Source organism: Simochromis diagramma, unplaced genomic scaffold (genome assembly GCF_900408965.1).
Source record: "Simochromis diagramma unplaced genomic scaffold, fSimDia1.1 OVJJ01000176.1, whole genome shotgun sequence".
NCBI classification, from domain to species: domain Eukaryota; kingdom Metazoa; phylum Chordata; class Actinopteri; order Cichliformes; family Cichlidae; genus Simochromis; species Simochromis diagramma.
The window spans coordinates 5,518,943-5,541,727 of NW_024386892.1; the positions used below are offsets into that span (position 1 = coordinate 5,518,943).

General features: G+C 39.5%; 1 protein-coding gene across 3 annotated transcripts in view; it reads right to left on the reverse strand.

Annotated features, from left to right (window-relative positions):
* LOC120734939 (pro-neuregulin-3, membrane-bound isoform) overlaps positions 1–22,785 on the reverse strand; it is a 331,347-nt gene that overhangs the window by 67,705 nt on the left and 240,857 nt on the right. For 2 of the 3 annotated variants that reach the window (XM_040034064.1, XM_040034065.1), the window contains 2 exons: positions 4,432–4,505; positions 1,469–1,471 (listed from right to left, as the gene is read on the reverse strand). In XM_040034064.1, the coding sequence (XP_039889998.1) occupies positions 1,469–1,471; positions 4,432–4,505 (77 nt within the window). The remainder of the gene's footprint in view (positions 1–1,468; positions 1,472–4,431; positions 4,506–22,785) is intronic. The other variant, XM_040034066.1, reaches the window with a different exon arrangement.

Sequence of the window (22,785 nt, forward strand, 5' to 3'; positions counted from 1 at the left end):
CTGTATTTTCCAAGTTCTCCCACATATTTTAAGAAATCGTGACTGCCAGGTGCTATCATTTCTCTGCCAGAGAAAATATTAAAGCATCTCACATCCCTTTGTGACCTTGTCCTGTACCCACCTGGGAATGGGTGTGCACAACATCCACATTCCTTATTTTGAAATGGTTATACCGTTGCCATTTATTTCATACGACACTGAAAGGCTGACTTTTTTCAGCTTGTAGTATTTTTACACCAGGACAGAGCCAAACGAGCAAAATTCTCTGTCAGCCCACTCCCCATTCCCACTGACTTACAGACAATATTCTAGATAATTGTTTCCTGTTTGCCCATCTCTAGACTGAAACAATGAAATTCCAAGGAATAAAATATTTTTCCAGCATATTTTGCGTCTTTTGATAATTTGAAAAGAGTTTACAATATAATTCTCTGTGTTTGCATTTTGAGCTGCGTTACCCACAGTTTTAAATAGTTTAGCTTGAAGCTGTTATATAAAAATTTAGCTTGGAAGAAATGAGAATGTGCTGCATTTCTACGTTTTATCTAACAGCAAAAGTAATATTTCTACTTTTGACTACTGAGCAAAATAAATCAATCTGGCAGCTCTTACCCTCAAAGCTTCCCCAGTGTTTTGATGTATCGTCGCTTAAATTATAATAATAATTAACTTAATCATATCGACATATTAATAAAGATGTTGTACATGATCTTTTACCTCCTTCCTCTACAGGTTATCTATTAAATGTAACCCTGGCTGATGCCATTTCTTATATTCCATTTGATTACGCATCCATTATTCAATACTTTATAATACAACTTATGATTGTGCCCGTTTCCTTCAAAAGACAAAATTTCTTCCTCATTGGCTGCCTTGTGATTTTGCTTGTATAGTCACTGGAGTCACGGCACTCCTTTCATCCTCGGAGACCCTGAGACAGTGCGATAGCCCTCCTCACAAGACGTGCACTTTCATCCGGCCTCTCTCCTCCTCGTTCGTGCCCGTCCTTCCTTTCCACCGAGACCCCAGCTTGCCAGAGGTCCTTGGCAGCGTTTGTCTGCCCTGCTGGTGAACCTTTTTAGCTGGCGCAATTCAAACCTCAGTCCATCTGAGGCCCTGCCACTTAGTGTTAGGAGATGAGTTGGACAGAAAACTGTAGGCAGGGGAGAAGGGATAAGGTCTGATGCTTGGACAAGATGCGTGGTGAGCAAAAGATGGCACGGAGGAGGTTAGCAAGAGACAGATGGGGGCGAGAGGGCTGTCTGGAGGGAAATTTGGAAGAGGGAACAGGGATGTCAACACTGAGGCAAGCTCGAGCACGAGACACAGAGGTAACCTGAGAAATTAGGATTTGATTAACTACAAGCAAAGGAGTCAAGGAGAGTGATGCTGTGACAAGATTATCTAAGGGTTGAGGAAAGAAGAAAGGCCACAATCTGCCACTCTTCTTTTCCAACTTTGCACTTACCAACTTTTCGAGGAGAACGTAGTTGAATAAAACAGGGAAAAGAAAGAAAAAAAGATGGTGTTACTGAAAAAAGAAATCCATTGTCTAGACAACATTGTAGAGAACAGAAAACAGAGATGTGTCAAAAATGGGTCCGCTGGCTGAAAAAGAAATAGAAACCGTTGAGAATGACCTGAAAGCAGGACAATCTTTTTTTTCTCCTTTAGAAAAGGAATTGAGGACAGGCACAGAATTGGAGAAAGTAGCAAAAATAGATGAAAAAGATCAGAAGTGAATGATGGAGTAGTGCAGGTTAAAGCAAACAGAAAGGTGTGGGGGAGGTGGGAGGTTTTTTTTATTTATTTATTTATTTTTTGTGTGTGTTTGTCTTTGCCAGAATAATTTAAAAACTTTTTTTTTTTTAAAAGGACCCTGTTTTCCTTTTTCATAGTGCTGGATTAATTTAATTTGAGGTCTCTCAATGCACAATAATGGCTTGGTAATGCTTAGACAATTTGCATGGAAATTCACCTCGAAGAATCCTGGCTATTATCACAGAGAGAAATAGTAGGTGAGATAAGAAAACCAATTTGAAGCTATGGTTACCGTGTGGTTCTTTGTTAGGTAAAAGTTTGGTTTTTCTCACCTAAATGCTAATTCCTTCAGCCCTGGAGGACATTATGTCCTACAAGTATTTTTTCTAAAGAACAAAAAGGGCATGCAGTTTTTTCTCTGAAAGTACAAAAAAGATTCACGAATCACTCTTATGCACAGTTTTACTCATGGACAGGTGCAGGTCTGACATCTGACCTCAACCTGCTTGAACATGCATGTCACTGGCAAGAGAGAGAGAAAAAAAAAACCCAGAAATAAACCTGAACATCCAATCCCCAATTAATTAACTGACTGAATTCATTTCACAGCTTAGTAATATTATTTCTAGCAAAACTTCTGGTGAGTTTCAGAGCACTTGTTAGCTCCCATCTATTATATGCAGATAAATTACAAGTATTTTTTGTATATTCGTCTCCCATTGTGTAGTTAATAGACCTTTTAGCATGCACTATTAATAATACTAATAGTGCATGCTAAAAAGTAATATGAATATTGTAAATAATATTAATTTTAAATGTGTACCAAATTCTCCGAGACTTTTCTGGAAGCTTTTATTAAATTTACAGGTAGTGTACAGATCAAAGGGGTAATTATCAAAATACCATCAAATAAGTTTGTTCTCTTAGTACAAGTACCTGCTGCAGTACCCTCCCCTCTTTGTTTCAGAGAACAATGGTGCTACGAACATCATGTCTAATGTTCCTTCAGTTGGATCAACAAAGCAGAATGACAATCAGGAGCTGTTTTTCTCTGACATTTGACAAATTGCTTAGCTAAGTGATGGGGGTGGTAACATTTCTTAGCTACCAATACATTCAGGTCAGTAGGTTGGTGTACAAACAAAGCGATGGGTGTCACTTCAGTGAACACTGCTGTTGTTCTAACAAGGACAATTACCCTAATACTCATTTGGAATTAAAAACCTCATTACAGAGACTTAATTAATGATCTGGAAAGTAAAGGATATTAACAAATAGCGAGCAATAATGCTGCATTTGCCACATCTAATCAACATGTCTCATTCTCCTTTGCAATCAAGTATAACACTTCATATTCCTAACAGGGAATTTAGATTTTAATAACACTGCAGTGAGTCTCCTTTGTTGGACATTGGGTCATTGGATGTCTATGGGGTAAAAATTCCAAGGCGTATCTCTGTCCATTTATGGTAAATAGTGCTATTACAGCATGGTGCTTGTTAGTAAAAAAGTCACAGATAAGCTATTGTACTGCCACAACGTTAGTGCCCGCGTGACAAGGTTGCATATTTTTTGGAATGAGCTGAGGAGACCTGGGAAATTAATATGGAATAGATAGTGAGGAGTAAGGACATAAGTTAGGGCAATTTGTGTTCTTCCCTCAACTGTGTGACATTGAGAGCACCGTGTGTTTGGGAGATAAAGAAATGAGAGAAGTGACATTAGTCTGAGTCAGAGAGGATATTTGAGAAGGCACTGAAGAGAGGAGAAAATGAAAAGGTAATAGGAGGACAGATTATGAGTTTGTGTAAAGAAAGTGCAGCGAACATTAGAAGGAAGGACAGCCAAGGCTGGAATGCTAAATATTCTATAAATTATTGCTACCTAAACATAAAAAGAAGGAACACTGTTGAACTACTGGTGATTGTTGTCAAGAATGTGGAATATGTTGATATCTGGCTTTCATCTATCTTTCTCAGCGTCTGCACCTGTCTAAAATCAAAAAATTAGAAAACATTGGCTGAATCTGATGAGGAATCATATTGTATCATATTTCTAAGCCCACAGCCCTGCTGGAATTCAAAGCAGGAGGTCAAACTCACCTGGAAACAAAGTAATCAGTGCAAGTAGAATAATAGCTGCTAAGATTAAAAGAAATCTACTTTATACAATGCATGTGCATTTCAGGGTAGAAACTAAATGTAATATCCAGATGTATTTTCGCTCAAGGGGAAAAGCCCTTCCATGATTGCTTTGCTGCTGCCATGATTAATAACACCTCTGAAGGAATATGATATATGCTTGTATGACAAGTTTTAAATGTAAACTGTCAAACACACTGAAATGATTCCTATTTTTACTCTGTATGAACCATACTGACACTGTATGTCTGGTTTGCATAGCAGACCAAGGAGCGACAGTAAGGACATGCTCAGTAACTCTCAATATATGCTAGTGAATATTTCATTTTTCCTTTTGGGTTATTGATGTAGATCAATAGTCTGAAAAATAGATCTCATGGACCCAGACCCTTTCAGAATGAGCTTTCTTTCTCTCGTGTTCACTTCTTTATTATACATTTGAGTTTATGGACTTATTGTATCATAGATCTAGACACACTGTATCCACTGGAGGTTAAAAAAAAGAAAAGAAAAACAAAGTGTGTCTTACTTGGGTCCGACAGGATGGAGTCAGTCTTGGGCAGAAACTGGTCACAGCGGATTCCTTGGTATCCTTCTCGACACCTGATGGAAACAGGAACATAATTATTAGTCAAGTAATCAAAACTTTAGCTGGGAAACTACGCAAATGACCTTTATACATTCAATTAATTTAAGAGGGCCTATTATGCTTTTGCTTATTTTTATATATAGTCGACACATGTAAAAGTAATCCCAGTAGCTTTTCCTGTAGATATCACTGATATGGTTAATTTAGCTCTGTAAGCACAGAAGCATAGTGACAACCTATAAGAGGAGAGAGTTGTCTTTAAAGTTTGGTGGAAAGGACCTGAAATGGTTCGTTTCAGACATACAAGAACACAGTGGAAACACCACTGTTCAGTATAACACACACACTCACACACTCACACACAATAAAGACTGATTTTAAACCGTGAATCATGGATAGTTACTCTCACTGAGTCACAAAACAAAAGAGTTAGAAATGAACATAAGTTCTCCCCTCATGTCGCAGGTTCGGTCACTATTTTTCTTGGTGATGTGAGCTTTTCTTGTTGCTCTAGTTTCTTCATCAGCCACATTGTGCAAGTCATCTCATTCAAGATGGGAAACCAAACAACCTCTGGGTAAGTGGTTGGCACAACACAGAGGAGCTAACTCATCAGGCCAGGACTCTGCAGTCTATTCACACCTACAGGCCAGTGGACACTCTTTCAATGATAAGGATGTACACATCCTGGACAGGGAGGAACGCTGGTTTGAGCACGGAGTCAAGGAGGCCATTTACGTGAAAAGGGAAATACCATCTCTGAATCGAGGAGGGGCCTAAGGGTAACCATCATACAATCTGTGACTGCAGCCATTCCCCAACTCTCTGTGAATGGTACTCATGGTCTTTGATTGGTGGTTGTTGACCAATGGTCATGACAATTAGCATATCAAGATCAATATAATCAAGAAACTGACCTCATAGCTCATTGTTAGTCAGTGGTGCTAGTTTCAGTCATTGTGCAAAGGTACTGTTTAAAAGGTTGGGGAAACCTGCAGTCAGCTGAGACTAAAGAAGCCACTTGGACGATGATGAAACATTTCTCCAACTGAAAACGCTGCATCCAGATGAACAGAAGTATCTACTATGTTCCTTCATCTGGGACCAAAAATAATTCTGCATGCTCATTTTTGTTTTTTGGATCTTTTCTACAGTTCTCTTCTTACTTAAAATGATGTAAACATAAGAGCTACAGAGAGAGTACAGCCTCCTCATCAAAGGAAGCAAACTGACAAGAAGAAATTATTGGTGGGGTGATCTTTAGGGGCAGAACTCTCTACTAGCAAAAATGTGTCCTAGGCAAAATCACAATGGGTGCTGCAGAAGAAAAGGTGGAACCAGCGTGCATTGACCTTTCTCACAGCTAATGAGTTTCAGTTTCCTTGTTTGGTCAGAGGAACATCATTAGATGCACCATGCAATGAATAAAATGCAGAATTTGTCCTACAAAGGCAAAGTGCAAGAGCATTGTTGAAATGCATATGAACTTTCCAATGACATTGAATCTGCTGTGATATTTTTCTCCTTGCGTGTGCTAAATTAACTGAAGACACATTCCATGGTTTCTGGATAGCCCTCAGACTTTTAAAGAAATTTAAACTGTTGAATATGATTGGCACATTAGTGAGAGTACCAGTCTGGCAATGATCATTAAGCAGCTAATGAATTCTGAAATGTGCTTGGGCTGCCCTTCAGAAAGTATCCCAAGAAAAGACAGGATGTATTTTTAATTAATTTTAGCTCAATAACCATCTCCTTATCAACACATGGAAGTGTAGCGTTGTCTTACAGAACAGATAGAAAGCACAGAGACTTCAATGAGGGCGTGAGGCCTAACTGGGTGTCGCACTTGGCTGGAATATCAATTTTGCCTCTGGCCAAATGTACTCTGCTTCCTTCTTGCAGAAAATACACATCTCATCCATGCAAAACATTAACTAAGAAACAGACATAGTGATGCTGCTTTAAATTTGACCACACTATTACTTAAAAATTGATACATTTTCTAATAATTCTGTTTCATTATGCCTTAATTTTCATCTCTACTCCACCTGTATCCCTATGTCTCACCAGATTACCCTTGCAGCTTTGTTTCACAGAATCAATCTGCATCCGGTCTGACAAGCTGACAGCAGAGCAAAAATACTGATGCCTGCAAGTGAAATCCGAGAGAAAATCTTTGTCCAACCAGACAAAACACTGGAGCTCTGCATAGACATCAAGCTTACAAGAACTGGAATGTGGCATATTAAAGATTTTTGCTTGGTGCAGAATGACGATAGCAAGCCTGTTTTGTGATTTTCAGTTCTTTAATCAATTAGAGTGGGGTGATTCGCCTGCGCATGCTGCTGGTACATATGTCTTTACTTTTGGAAATAAGTAAAGACATAGCAGTTTTGTGGCAATGAATGCAAACTTTGAATGAAACGCGTATGTATATACAAAAAAAATGCTTAAATCTTGAACTCGTTTGAAAATGGAGTTAAAGTACTTTGGGTGGAGCTGTGACTCACTGATACACAGCTCGCTCATGCAGGTTTCGAGTGTATTGTCAAGTGACACTCTGAAAACTAAAAAAATGCTTGATTTTTGGAGGAGCTTCTCACAGCTGTAAGGCATTAGAAGAAATTGGTGGTGGTGAGATCCTGACACTTTTTATCAATCACTTGACATACTGTCAATCTGCCTTTTTCAGGTTCACAGTCGGAAAAAGCACAGGTGTAATGTGAAGTTTCTAAGCACACTGCAGGCTTCACAGCAGACACTGTGTGAAGTCTATACTTATAAACATTCAGCAGCTTTATCAGAACTACTGGTACTGCCGCGAGGGGAATGTGGACCGGCATGTGATGATTATGGGCAGGTCCTAACAATCCGAGTGATTTTATTCAACCATGGATTAAAAAAATGATAGAATTCTGTGAAGACAAACATGGCATGCTTATATACTCTATAATGGATCGACACTTTTTTTTTTTATACGAATTGCTCAAAGTAATGCAAAATATGCCAAAGTAAGTGGTGTGGTCTAGTAACAGATGCTCAACTGCCATCTAGTCCAGCAGGGGGGTTGGAAGGCTTGGGGGAGGGAGCCAGTGTGAGAAATCTCCACATAACTGTGCTTGCCATTGCTGTCACTGTTAGCACGGTGGCAGCAGTGCTGTTCCTGTCTCGCTTTTAGTGCTGCTGTGTATGCTGAATAGCCCTCACCAATACGTGAAACTCTTTTGTGCATTTTCACAAATACAGTTAGTTTAAACCAGTTCAGCATATCGTGACTATGTTATGAGGAACTGAGCTGAGCAAAATTTACATGAAATCAATATAGGAATGTTGTAATGCTACAGTCAAGTCTAAGGAAAACGCTGGCTGGAGACCATGGTATGATCAAAATGACTGCAATCAAGTGCAATTTAATTGGAATTTCATTGCCTCCAAAATGGCTGATTCCAACACAGGGACCAGGTCTGCAAGCACACGCACTCTGTTGCTATCTTCAAAGCAACTTTGATGCATCAAGAAAGCAATGAAACCGCAATGAGACAGTCAGTCTGTCTGCAGTTGGATCTGTTTGTGATAAATCAGCAGAAATTGCAAACCCGGGGCTGTGAGTTGCTGTATATATACATGGAAACTCTCATTCATACATTCAGAGTCTAACCAAAACCTCATAGGTTTGAAACAAAAATTCATCCATGCACCTGTTGCAGGACAGTGATTTATCTCCAAAATGACATACAGGTGCTTGGCAACTTCTCTTTTATACATGAATATAACCTGTTGGTAACTGGTTAAGTCTTGTATCACATAAGGAGACATCACGAGGCCTCAAAGATCCCATTGTTTGTCAAGGCAACAGTTTTGCCACCTCTCCTCCAAGTTTGTTGTTCTCGGCTTTTAGCATCTCAGTGTGTGATGCCAAATATGTTCTGTGTGGGAGCGGGAGAACAAAACAAACACAAACAAATGCAGTTGCTTTGTTTTAAAGATGAGATCTAAATCAGGCTTCAAAAGTTTGACGAAATTCATTTTAAATGATAAACGTTTCCACAACTTTATATAACGTTGCCGGGGCAGATGTAGGTGAGCGTGATTTCACTGACTGTTCTTTATACTACTGCTTTGTCAAAGTGGCTGGCAGATATGCCAAGGTGTTCCTTGGCAAATCCCTGATGCACTGGGTAATGGCAATGGTAAGAAGGGTCTCATTCACAAATTGTCACATATGGATGATTATTCAGGACCGCTTTAAGCACACATGTGTCACTGGTTAAGTGTCAAATAGTTAAAGACATGACCTTTTCCTAAACCTAATCAAGTAGTCTGGTGCCTAAAGCTCAACATACAGCCAACAGCTTATTAACTGTGAAACAGCAACTTGCAACAAAATGCCGTTATTTGATGCCCAAGGAGAAAACCAAGTTAGCATATGAAACTCCTGCTAGACGAAGCCTAACTCAAATCAAACATTTCAGTAAAAGTATATCATGTCAACAGGTCACTTACACCACAGATGGACATTTTCTCTTTACCAAACATCCCTCCATGGTGCTAAGCCGACTAAACTTCGACGAGAGGCAACCTTTGTCAACCCAACTGATGTGAAGAAAGATAATTAAAAGAAAGGAGGCTTAACATGGTGACAGTGCCCGTGTTTCATGCTCATCAGGTGGAACAGGGGAAGCAAGAGTGAATGCTAGCCACTGTTAAAACATACTTAAAAAGGCAAGAGGGAAGACAATACGCACAATTATGCACAGTTGAACAGACAAAGCATCCCGGTTAAATGGCCAGGAGCACCATAAACAGCTGCAATATCCTTCTGTATCATGTTTAGGACTGTGCATTTTATGAAGTTCTTGTATCCCTCAAACTCTGCTTTTTGTTTGCCTATGCCGTTTGCTGCTGAGATCAAAACACTTCAAAGTGTTGCCTTATGAAGCTCAGAGGAGTGAATATGAGAATGGATGAGAGACTGTGGGAGGGTATTGAAGAGTTCCATGCCTTCTAATTAACACCACAGTCATTAATTAAAAGAAAACAGGAAGCAAGTACATGCATGCATGTGTGTAAGCACATGTGTTTCTCTCTGAAGTGTACAAAGCAACACAAAGCCTGGGATAAATATAAATATGCCGCCCAGAGGATGATGAATTTCTGTAAAGGGAAGTGTGAAAACACATGAACTGGTGACTAAAGACACACATACATATGCATGGATCCAGTGTGAGAAAAGCAGTTTAGAAGTTAAGTATTTGTGGAAAACTTTAACAGAAGAATAGAAGTGTTATTACAGCATACCTGGTATTATTTTCTCTGGGTGTGATGGTCCTGATGAGAACACCAGAAACTACCAGGAAGCTGTGAGTACTTTGGCAGGTATTATGTTTGACTGTCTGGATGTCTGTGGAAATATTTTGTCAGTGCTATAACAAAGTAACCATGCATGATACTGTCATAACACTTTAGTGGTGTGCACCAGAAATCACAGGTAGGGTTGTGTTTCAGCATGGCTTTAGTCTGACCCTATAATACTGATTGAAAGGAAAGGAATTAGGGGCAAGCAGCTGAGCTTGTCAATGATCATGTCCAAGAACTCTTTTGGCATGATCCAGTCCACAGTGACTAAAAGAAATGCATGAAAAACCCTCTTCTATTGTATTTAGATACCAAAGATGCACCATGACTTTATTTTTAAAAGACAAATGATCCAAACAAATGTCTAACTTTCCTTGGCAAGTCATTTAGACCATTTAGTCTAAATTAGGATTAGTTTGAATAATTAACTTTAGGAATTGTTACTGTGGAAATCAAAGAAGGTACAAAATTTGATTAATCAAATCCTAAATCAATTCCAATGTGTCTGCTGGGCTTTAACCCTTTAAGACCTACCATAGAGCCAAGTCCGCCAGAGCTTATATTATATTTTTACATGCTGTAGTGCCATTTTTGGGAGCATTTCAAGTTGCTATACATCAATACAACCATTATAGCCCCAATTTTAATAATATATATGCATTAAGTGCATAGTAATTACATAAATTGCAAAAAAGTGCAATAAACTACAAAAAAATGGAAAATCGTTTTGTTTTTTTTAACATATATTTCTAGTTAGAGAAATTTAAGAGGCTTATCCCTCAAAACTGTAAATACAAAAAAGTTGCACAAAATAGTTTCCCACCACAGGGAATTTATTTTGAGTGTCTTCATAGTTTTATTTTTGAAATACACCAATTTTTATATACTGCAGGAAAAACGAAAATAAATATTACAGTGCAAATTTGCAAAAAAGCAGCATGTACATCAAAATAAACTATTTCCAGCAGTGCAATTTGAGTTCTAAGCATCCCAGGAACGATACAGAAAGTCATAAAGTCAAACATAACTTTTAAAAACACCAGTATAGGCTCATGAGGCCCTGATGGTAAAAAACTACATTTCCGCAAAAATGACGTCACTTCCGACCGGCTTTAAAGGGTTAATAGCAACTCTCAGCTTGTTTAATCGGGTAACCAAATACAAATCGCAGTCTTCACTTTAAAGTGGGCCTGAGATTATTACTTTTCTACTCTAATGACATTACATATCACTCGTTGTATGCGTTGCTATTCATTCCTCTCTTGCTTGATGGGACAGAAAATCTGGCTTTGTTTGGTATGAAGGGAAGTCTCTTCTCTCATTTTTCCAGACTAGTTGTTTGAAATGCATCTAGGGCAGTGTGTCTCAAGCAGGCAGAGTGTGAAACTGTGTGTATTATATTTCTTGTTGTGTATGTGTATGTGTATCTATGGACATGTTCTACCAAAGGCTGTCTTGGAAGTTTTTGCCAGCATACCTATCCATACAGTTTTTTTTTGTATGTATTAGGTATATGGAGGACAGTGGCATAGGAACTCTAGCATGACAAATGTTCTTTTGAGAACATCTATACCCATTATTATCTCCATATAATCCTACTATTCACCACTACTTATGGAACTGGGTCACAGAGGCAGTGATGTAAGCACAGTGTCCTGATCCTTAGTCAATCCTTAGTCAAGCATTTGAATCCCAGAAGATATCCATTCAGTGAAAAACAGGAGACTACTCTGAGGTCTCCTGTTCTTCGTTGCTTTGAATACCTTCCTGTCAAGGTGCCTCAATGGTATCCTGGTTGGATAGCCATGCTATCTGAGTTGGCTCCTTTAAATGTAGAGTAACAGGCATTTTTGATAACTCCCTTGTAATGTCTCTTTGGAACATCCATCCATCCATCCATCCATCTTCATCCGCTTTATCCTGGGCCGGGTCGCGGGGGCAGCAGCCTAAGCAGAGAAGCCCAGACCTTCCTCTCCCCAGCCACCTCCTCCAGCTTATCCGGGGGAACACCAAGGCGTTCCCAGGCCAGCCGAGAGATATAATCTCTCCAGCGTGTCCTGGGTCTGCCCCGGGGCCTCCTCCCAGTGGGACATGCCCGGAACACCAACCCCAGGAGGCACCTAGGAGGCATCCTTGTCAGATGCCCGAACCACCTCAGCTGAGGCCAGCCACCCTTCAGAGCAAGCTCATTTCCGCCGCTTGTATCCACGATCTCATTCTTTCCGTCACTACCCACAGCTCGTGGCCATTCGCTTTTACACTCAGCTCCCTCTTCACCACGACGGACCGGTGCAGCGTCCGCATCACTGCAGCCGCCGCACCAATCCGTCTGTCGATCTCCGGCTCCCTTCTCCCATCACTCGCAAACAAGACCCGGAGATACTTGAACTCCTCCACTTGGGGCAGGAATTCATCCCTGACCCGGAAAGGGCACTCCACCCTTTTCCGGCTGAGAACCATGGCCTCAGATTTGGAGGTGCTAATCCTCATTCCCGCTGCTTCACACTCGGCTGCGAACCGTTCCAGTGCGAGCTGGAGGCCCTCACCCGATGAAGCCAACAGAATCACATCATCCGCGAAAAGCAGAGATGAGACTCTGAAGCCACCGAAGTGAAAGGCAATGCAAACCAAGCTCTTGCAACGGTTGTATAGGGATCGAATGGCCCATAGCAATGGGCCAGACACCCCATACTCCCGCAGCACCTCCCACAGGACACCCCAAGGGACACGGTCGAATGCCTTCTCCAAGTCCACAAAACACATGTAGACTGGTTGGGCAAACTCCCATGCACCCTCAAGTATCCTTGAGAGGATAAAGAGCTGGTCCAGTGTGGTCCGCGACCAGGACGAAAACCGCATTGTTCCTCCTGTATCCGAGGTTCGACTAGTGGACGAACTCTCCTTTACATCACCCTGGCATAGACTTTCCCAGGGAGGCTGAGGAGTGTGATCCCCCTGTAGTTAGAACACACCCTCCGGTCCCCCTTCTTAAAGATGGGGACCACCACCCCGGTCTGCCAGTCCAGGGGTACTGCCCCTGGACTCCACGCAACATTGTAGAGGCGTGTCAACCAGGACAGCCCTACAACGTCCAGCTGGTAAAAAAGACTTAAATATTTAAACTCTTTCACATCTGTTTGACTTGGTCTACATAGTTTGGCTTTTTGACATTTAGTCTTAGTCAAAGGCAAGTTGGATTATATTCAAGATCGTCCTGCGGATTTTACCATTTTGTCTATTTCAGACAATATTGCTGCAGAATATGAAAAAAAAAAAAGCTTTTGGTTAATGTCCAAAAACGCAAAATAAAGAACAGAAAAAAAGAAAAAAATGACAAAAAAGGAGGTAACATGTAGAGAAGGATAAGGGTGGGCGACTAGGTTTTTCCATTGTACTGCAGTTGCACGACTCCTACATATTCTTGGTTGCTTTGTGTTTAACAATGCTTAGAATAGATGACAACTGCCTACTGAGTCTGCTAGTACATAAGAGTGCACCTACTGGTCATATCTATGCGACTGATTACAATTAGTATCAGCCAACTAATGAGACAGCATCCAAATCAACTGTTGTGGCTGATGAGGGACACACAAATATCTTGTATTTCAAAGTATATGAAGGCATTTTGGAAGGAAGAAATTGTTTAGAGATCAGATTGAGCTCCACTAAGGCCTCCACTTAGTACATACTAATGATTATTAAATATATGTAAACAAGGACTGTGACAACAGGCCAATTATTTGGTCACCATTAACCCAAAATTAAATTGCCTGTGCTGTCTAATAAACAGGAGGCACATAGTCCATTTACTGCTCAAGATACTCCTGTGTCTCCTCTGTGATTGTGTAATTGTGGTCTGATGCAATTCCAGTTTAATTTCTGAAAATTGCCTTTACAGAAATATAATTACTAAATGAGCTTTTGGAGCAGGCCTCAAATTTCTAAGGTGAAGAGGAGCATGTTCCTTTTGCAAGCATTTCAAAAGCCAGTTCAACTGGATGACTTCTGATAGCAGCTCATTTCAGTGAGAAAATCAATCATTGCATTTTCTTTTCTTTATGCATATGTCACGTATATGTAAGTTTGCAGCTTCTAGCTGTTCAGTGCTTCCAGTTGCCGAGCTTCTCTGACATGTATCACACTGAAAGTTACATACAGGCCATGCTGCAAACCCTTGCTTCCGTCTCACCATCACTCCTCTGAAACCTCACTTACATCCCGACTCATTCACGAGAGACAAGAGTTTACTTAATAATGCAAAGCTCTTACTGATCACTGGCCCTCAAATTAAAAAAAACAAAGAAAGCCAATTTCTTTCATTTCTCTCACCTTGGTCCTCCTCTATCTGCCTTTACGTACCGTATTCTCTAATAAAAGCACTCTGACGAATTTAATGAAATCTTTATGTCAAACATTCCTACTGTCAAACACAGAAGCCATGAAGCCATTGTCAAAGAATTAAGTTAATTAAAAGTATATTAATTACTTCTATGTTGTTCAAAAGCTTATATGTTGACTAGAATACGAAATATATAAGTCACATTTGTAACTAGGACAGGCAGATTTTTTTTATTGCCTATTGCTATGTTTTTCTGAACTGGCTGTTACAAATAATTGAAACAAGTAAACATGTCAGCTGAAGCCACTGTGATTCTAAACTGACAGCAGGTGTCATACTCCATGATGGAAAAAAAGAAAACGAAAATTGATTCACAGAAAACTAACCTTTTTATACTCAGGAGACAATTTCTGAGGTATTTTTGTCATCATAACAATGATCTTTCACTAACCAGACACGATCAGGAGGGAACGAGTGAAGAGAAAAGACCATAAACAGAGAGATAATGCATAGATTTCCCCAAATAATAGGAGGAACATCTCAGGTTGGTGAAGTCTTCCCTGTTCACTTCAGCTCTTCTGGAAATACCATTAACAGTGAGATAAGGCTCGAATCCAACCCTTATCTTTTTCTCATTTTGCCCCCCTCTCTGTTTTACACACTCTCTCTTTGAATTTCTCCCTTTTTAAATATTAAAACTTTATCACTTAGACCACTTATCTCTGTGCATAATGATTCCCTCTTAGTCACATTGATTAGATGTTAGATGTTTTTTCATACAGTCAAGAATAATATTTAGGGGATATCGCTTTTACTTATCTTGATGCCAATGGGGTATCAAGGTACTTGGATTAAACAAGGGCTATCACCGACTTTGACAGGCAACAAGTTTTTACCTCTAGCAACCTGTACTCTATGCACAGATATCGTTAAATTGAATAGGTAAGGAAGTTTATGTATGCTATAGTTTTCCTTTTTTTTTTTCAAAAGTGTGATCTGGAAGTACTTGGGTCTGCACACAGTTTCATCATGACCATAAGCATCTTGTGGATGAAATAAAATGCTGATTACAAGCTGTTATTTAGGTTATACCAAGGACAAGAGAAATGTTACAAACAGTATGGTCATCCAATTATGAGGGAACCAAGTATGCCCTACACTATTGGCAACCAGCTGTACCTATAAATGGAAATCAAAAGACTTCAATCAGACAACACTCAAATGCACCATGCCCTAGAAGCTCTGACCGGACCTGACCTTTTTAGGCCTTTACCTCAGCACCAACCTCTGGGGATGAACAATGAAATCAGCAAGGAGCTAGCCAATAGCTGGTTGCTAGGCAGCTACTTGGCTCACTAAAGTTGTTGAACTAGCTTCTTTCATGTGTTCATGGTGAAGCTGCCTTGCAGAGGATTTTAAATGGAATGATGTGATGGAGAAAAAAAGTCTAATGGGAATTTTAAAAAAATGTTCTCCTGTTTTGGTAAAACATGAAAAAAACAAAACAATTATTGATATGCATCTTTTTTATATATATATATATATATATATATATATACCAGAACGATATTTATTTACAATGATTTTTCTTCTTGGCATATCATCTTTATTCTAGACAATCATTTTCCATCTTGAGTGTTCTTTATTTTTTGCCTGAGATTCTGGAGTGCCCTTTGGAAAATTAACACAAGGGAAACAATGGACTTAGCTAATAATGTACCACATGGGTGACAGTTTTATCACATCCCAATTTCAGAAAAATTAGCAAAACATCCAAATGCCAGAGGAGGATTTATGCAAGAGAGCGTGCAGTTTGTGTTGAAGAACAACGGTCTCGTGAAAGCTTTGACCTTTGGACAAAATTAAGCAGCACAAAAGTCCGTCAGGGTAATCATATAATTAAACGTACCCCTTTTCCCTTCTGTTTTCGATGATTGTCCCTTTAGAAATGTTTTCTCACTTAAGAGTCACTCCCTTGTGCTGATCCTGCTAGAGGGCATGTTTAAGAAGGCGTTTGCCAAGGATAATACTACACAAAGGAATTTCAAATTATAACCTTCTGGAAACTGGCAGCCACTTCATCTCCCAAATGTTGATGGTGGGATTTAAAATTCTTGTGCATGTAAAATGTAATTTCACTGCTTGAACAATGCGCCATTCCTTATTGGAACACACAAAACGGGTTCAAAGGATGATTAGAAACATCAACAGTGCTACTGCAAACATCTTTGAAGGCGGCTGAAAATAGATTAGAAATAACTGAAGTGAAAAAAAATGTGTATGAAGATGTTGTTTTTCGGTGTATAGATAAAGCATAATCGCTTTGTAGTTTTTATGTTAAAGTTTTGTTGCAACTTTCACAGCAAAGTAAAAAGACACTGAATCCAAACTCTCTGAACTACCATGTGAGATTCAAAGTAAAATATTTATACTTTAACTGTTGTGAACCACCAACTGATGAAAATTTTAAATGTAATTTCTTATTTATGATTACTGACTACATTTGGTTTGCACAACGGCATCTGTTTCGGCTGTACTTGATGTGATATCATTACTTCCAATATCCTTTTGTAGTTGTCTTTGCTTCGGTTTTCAAATAATTTGTGAAAAGCCACCGAAAGCAAAAACAAGCTCTGTGATTCATTTTGTCATTATTTGTGACCCAACTCACTCGAGTGCAAGACCAGCTGAATTCAAACGAAGGAAAAAGCTGGCTACAGGAAAAGCTGGTTACATGGTGCACTTGAAAGCAGCATCACAGAGCCTGCAAACCAATTATTTTTAGAGAGAAGTAGTCTGTGTGAAACACGGGAAATGGCAAAACAAATGCTGCCAAGACAAAACAGATGCTGTAATGTTTCACCTAGCAAACAGGGGTTCCTGTCAGGGAAAGGTGTGCATTTAGGAAACAGTCCTTAATTCAAACCTTTCCCTGAATGTTCTTAAATGCTGTAAAACTCGATTTGTGGGAAAAAAAACTCTCTGAAATGGAATTCAAATTTGTCTTCTGATGAATTTCTGTTCTCTAACTTGGGCCTCCATTTTCAGTATTATGTAACCCAGCCTTAGAAAGCACCACAGAGATTGTTGCAAATGATTAGTCATAAAATCTGAAATGTTTTCATATTTTATAGCTATGAAGAGTCCACATAAAGCCCAGATACCCCCAAGTTCTATGAGCGAATTTGAGTTTAATCAAAACACACCCTACGGCAGAAAGGGATTATATTACAGGGCATTACCAATTTTTAGAGGATTATTTCCCCCCTACTGATGATGAAGGACTTTGAAGTAAACATTTAGCTAAAAGAAAAATGTTCAAATCCTATCAAAAGTCCATCTGTTTCCTGAACTGCCTCGCTTCCTTCCATCCATTTTCTTCCACTTAATCAAAGTCGGGTTGCAGTGCCGCCATACTAAGCAGGGTATACCAGATGTCCTTTTACACAACACGATATTCCAGCTCCTCCTGGAGAACCCTGGCACACTAGCAGGCCTGATGAAATTTCTAATCTCTCTAGTGAGTTCTGGGTCTACCCCATGGTGTCCTCCCAACTGGGCATGTCCTCCAAGAGGAGGAGCCCAGCAGGCATATTGACGGCCAACAATATCAGCTGGCTTCTTTGATGTGAGGGAGGACCAATTCTTGGAGTTCCTTGCCTCGTCTTTGAGGCTGAGCCCAAACACCCAACCGGGATGGCTTATTTCAACCTCTGACATCCATGAAATTAATCTTTCTGTCACAACATGACATTTTCAGGGCAAAATATTAAATGATAATAATGTATATCCATAGATTTTTTTTAAATAGCAAGAATGCGGTATTATTTGTGGATAAATGGTAGAGAGTTGGTAAATTTGTATGAACAAACCCCACATGCACACAGCAGGGGAGCAGCTAACATCATGTTACCAACAAGAGTAGACAAATAATGATAACTGATGAATAATAAAGTTCTCAACACTTCAACCAGTGCTTACCTCAGCAACATAACACCAGCCTCATTGCATCTGTGTGAGTGACTGGGATATGCACTTCTACTGGTTAGAGATGTAGCTTCAGCAACAGAAAAGTACACTATTAGGGATAGTTACTTTCAGCCATACATCTGCACATAAACTGAGGCTGCAGTACAGTCTGAAAGGGAAGAGAGCCGCACTAAACTGAAAAGCGCATCTCCAGCCATGACTTTACTGGTACGTGCAATTTTTTTTAAATATTCAAGTTATCTTCAAAAATGATAGAAAAACAAACAAAGCCTACTTGGACTGTAGGCGGTCTTGTAAATCGAAAGCTTTGCCTTCACATCACTACCAGTGCAGCAACAATCTTCCTGCCAATCTCACGCTCCACCTTCCCATCACTGGTGAACAAGATCCGCAGATACTCGGAGTCCTTCACACGGGGCAGCAGCTCTCCCAGAGAGAGCAATCCAATCCTTAGCCAGTGTCATACTTGACAGGTGATTATTTTCAACTGATTGCTTTGGTTCTGCTGTTTGTGAAAATATACAAAAATATGCATCTCTGAGGACTAAAATTTCTCTAACCAAACAAAATACAAATTAAATGTAAATCGGCATTAAGCGAAAGTTGATAAGGACTGATACAAAGCAAATGTACCAGCTCAAAGATAGATTAGGGTAATATGAAGAAAAAAGATGCCTATTCTGCCAGTTGTGATATCAGATAATACATGATCACACAAGGAAACTTGGTATTCACAGCAGAAAAGAGTGGAATGTGATTTGCATTCATTCAAACCTAAAGTGATGACCATTGCTGTTCTCTTGTGTTACCCTCTGTATGAACTCTCAAACAAAGGCAGGATTGCTTTCATGGACACAGACATGAATTGTTGAGTACATCTTCAACAGGAAGAAGAGAATCAAAGGTATGAAAAAAGGCTCAGTTCAGCTTTGTTGTGCTGTCTAGAATGAATCCTGATGACACAATTGTGCTATAGACAAATATGGGATGTGGATTGGAAAATTAAATATTTTAGAGGCCTAGCCCCCAAAGTTCAATGCATGACCTGGTCTTTGACCTCATATACTGAAATGGTTGCTAGATGAGAAAAAAAGCTCCTGTGTATTTAAAGAATATAGCTCATATGCTCCTTTATCACTGGTGAGCTGAAGTGGAGGCTTGCTGTATCTGGTATACAGATATAGTATCCTCATCATCATCTTCTAAGAACTGGTCTATGCAACATTCGCAGTCGACTGTGGGTTTCTAAGGGACACATTTCAGCATTTATTTATTATTTTGAAATGTGCATGTCAGTTTTTTTTAAATATTACTAGTAAATTTCTATTAGACATTGAATGTTAACAACATTATTTTGGACAAAGTTGTTTAAGGGCATATCACAGCCATTCTTTACCAGGTATCCTGAGGAGAAAATTAAACAAAATCCATATTTTATACAAAAGCTCTCACGTCAAGTTGATAGTGAGGCTCTGGAGGGGAACATGAGAACTGGCATTACAGTGCTTTGAACTAACTCTGCCCTTCAGACTGTATCTGTACAGATGGATTTCCAATTATGTTAATACCATAACAAGGGTTACTTTGTCTAATTGGAAAAAGACTAAGAAAATGATAAGAACAGAACAGATAAACACAAGACAGAAACACGAGGTCAGTTTTTGAATTGAATGAGCTCGGATCCTCTTTTATGTGAAGCATGTATCAGCCACTCTCATAATGAATGAAAGGGGACTCTCTAGAATAAAAGAAGACATTTTGTATAATTTGAACAAGTCTTTTTATCCTCATTGTTTTTAATTCTGAACAGCTATGCATTATATTTTACAAAAAGACTGTAGCCAATAATGAGAAGAGCAAGTAAAAGAAAACAGCTGCAACAACAAAAGCAAAAGTAAACCTCGTGAAAATGTGTTGTCAACAGCATTCTTTAATGTAACGAGGACAAGAAAAAGGCAAAAGGAAATAATTACTAGACTCCAGGAGCAGCCGTTTACACAAGACTTCCGCTGTGCCGCAGGACTGGCAACTTGTAGCGCTTTTTGTGACCCAAAAAAGGCCTCTGAAAAATATGCTGCCTAAAGTTTCATCAAAGAAAAAAGGAAATGAAAAATGCACTACTGCTTCCATTAAAGGGGGTTATAAGTGCTGCCCAATCGTTGTCCTGCTAGAAATAAGTGCAAGCATTCAACACCAATCAACACAATGTTTTACTACAGGGATTTTACACTTTGCAGTTATTTATTTGTAAAAAATGTTTGGAATCATGTATGATTTTCATTCCACTTCTCATGTGTGCACCACTTTGTGTTGGTCTTTCACGTGGACTTCCAATCAAATTGATTCATGTTTGTGGCTGTAATGTGACAGAATGTGGGAAAGTTCAAGGGGGCCGAATACTTTTGCAAGCCACTGTAAAGATACTTTGTGCAGCATTGCTACAATTAAAAATATCCTCTATCTCAGAGTGATGCTGAAAAACTAATTTAGATATTTTATTAAAACTCATTTTCATCAGGTTGAAAAGCCTTCAGAGTGGCACAGTGAGAGCACTGACAGGGACTAGAAAGAGACACTTTTCTCCTATATTTGCTTATCTTCATTTGCTCCCAGTTAAATCCAGAATTAAATTTGAAATCCTTCTCCTCACATGCAAGGTCTTACTTGTGGTTCCTAATGTATTGGAAAGTAGAATGAGAGGCAAAGCCTTCGGTGATCAGGCCCCTCTCCTATGGAACCGGCGAGACAAACACTCTCACTACTTTTAAGATTAGGCTGAAAAGTTTTCTTGTTGGTCAAACCTATAGGTGGGGCTGGATCAGGTGACCCTGAGCCATCACATTGTTATGATGCAGTAGGCCTAGGCTGATGCAGGCCTATCCGTGATGCCTGGGACTTTCTTCTTCACTCAACTATTTTCACCACTATTTCATTTAGAGGTTCAAACCAGCATTAGTAATTAACATCTAGTTTTCTCTTCCGTAGTTTTTGCCCTGTCTCTCTCTGCCGTCTTTCCCCTCATCCACAGCTCATCACAGCAGATGGCTGCCCCTCCCTGAGCCCACTTCTGTTGGAAGTTTCAGCCTGTTAAAAAGGAGTGTTTTCTTTTCCACTGTCACCAAGTACTTGAACATAATGGACTGTCTGGCCCCCTATGAGTCAGCACTATCTAATATTGCAGGCTGTTTACCTTCAAAGTGTTTTATATTGTAAAACACCTCAGTACTGCTATGTGATTTGGTGCTATATAAATAAAACTGAATGAACTGAGCTGAATAAAGAGTTAGCAGAGAGTCTCACATTATTATTTCAGAAACTCGAGCCACCAGGTAAAGTATTAACTGCAAATATATAATTACAAATGTACTTCTTTCCCCTCAACACATGTAAATCCATATCTGTTTTAGGATTTAAATGTTGTTTTTTGTTTTTGCTGTAATACCTTGAAAAAGGGAGTAAAATCTGCCAAATCACATCTTTGGTAATAAGCGAAAAGATTTTTGTTACTGCAGGAAACATTTGCTAACGTTTCATCTTTATACTATGCAGCACCTGCACACCAGCTGTTTTTTAATAAGTATTTTTTCATTAGTGGGTGTTTTTTTCCCCCCTATTAATATTAATGTCGATATAGAAATAAGGAGTTTCAGTAGTGTGCTAGTCTAGCACCTATGTGTAAGTAATCCATATTTGGCATCGCAAAACCAGCATGGGTTTGATTAATTTTATTAATAACTCATTCATTGTTTATATCAGAGCTTCCCAAAGTGGGGGGGTGCAGAGCCATTGCGTCGGGGGGGGGGGGTATGAAAAGGGAAAAAAAACCCCGCTTGGACACTGCTAGCACGGGGCGCCCACACAAATGCAAAGCAGGAGATGAAGCATCGCTGAATATGTTTCCAAACCAACTTCATTCTAAGCCAAAGACTAGAAAATATGGTGAAGCATGTCTGCCCTTTGGCTTCACCTGCACAAGTGCCGAGGTAGGTCTCCCCTGCAGGATTGGTTTTCCCTTCGTGGGGAGCAGCGTTGGGCTGTTTAAATCACGGACAAACAGAATCCTACATTCTTGATTTTTACTTGACAAACACTTGTTGTAATGACTAACTACTCCTGGCATTTTGGAGATGTTAGCTCTTTATACAGTAAAGTTACAGCCTGATGTTACAAATAACATCAGGCTGATCCTGCCACGATTTGTTCCCCAGTTCAAATCACAGACAAACAGGATCCCACAGCTGTTTATGTTTTTGAACCCACTTTGCAGAGGGATTGAAAAATGTATTGACAGCAATGTTGAATATTATTACACAGGAAAAAAACAACTACAGTAAAATAATTACACCGTGATGCCTCTGCCTTTGTAAATGGAGGGAAAGTAACTGCGTGTGTATATGTAAGCGTGTAAAACCTCAAGATAGTCAGATTAACAGTATTTTGTCTCTATTTGCAATTCATCTCATGTAAACAATGATGTGGCGCACAGCGTGACGTGAAAAAAGGCACATACCTTTGACGTTGCGTGACGAACTCTGTATTCCTCGTCCACACGTAAACGGAAAAAAGGAGTTTTAAAAAATCTCAGTTTTTGGTGATTCGAAACGCCG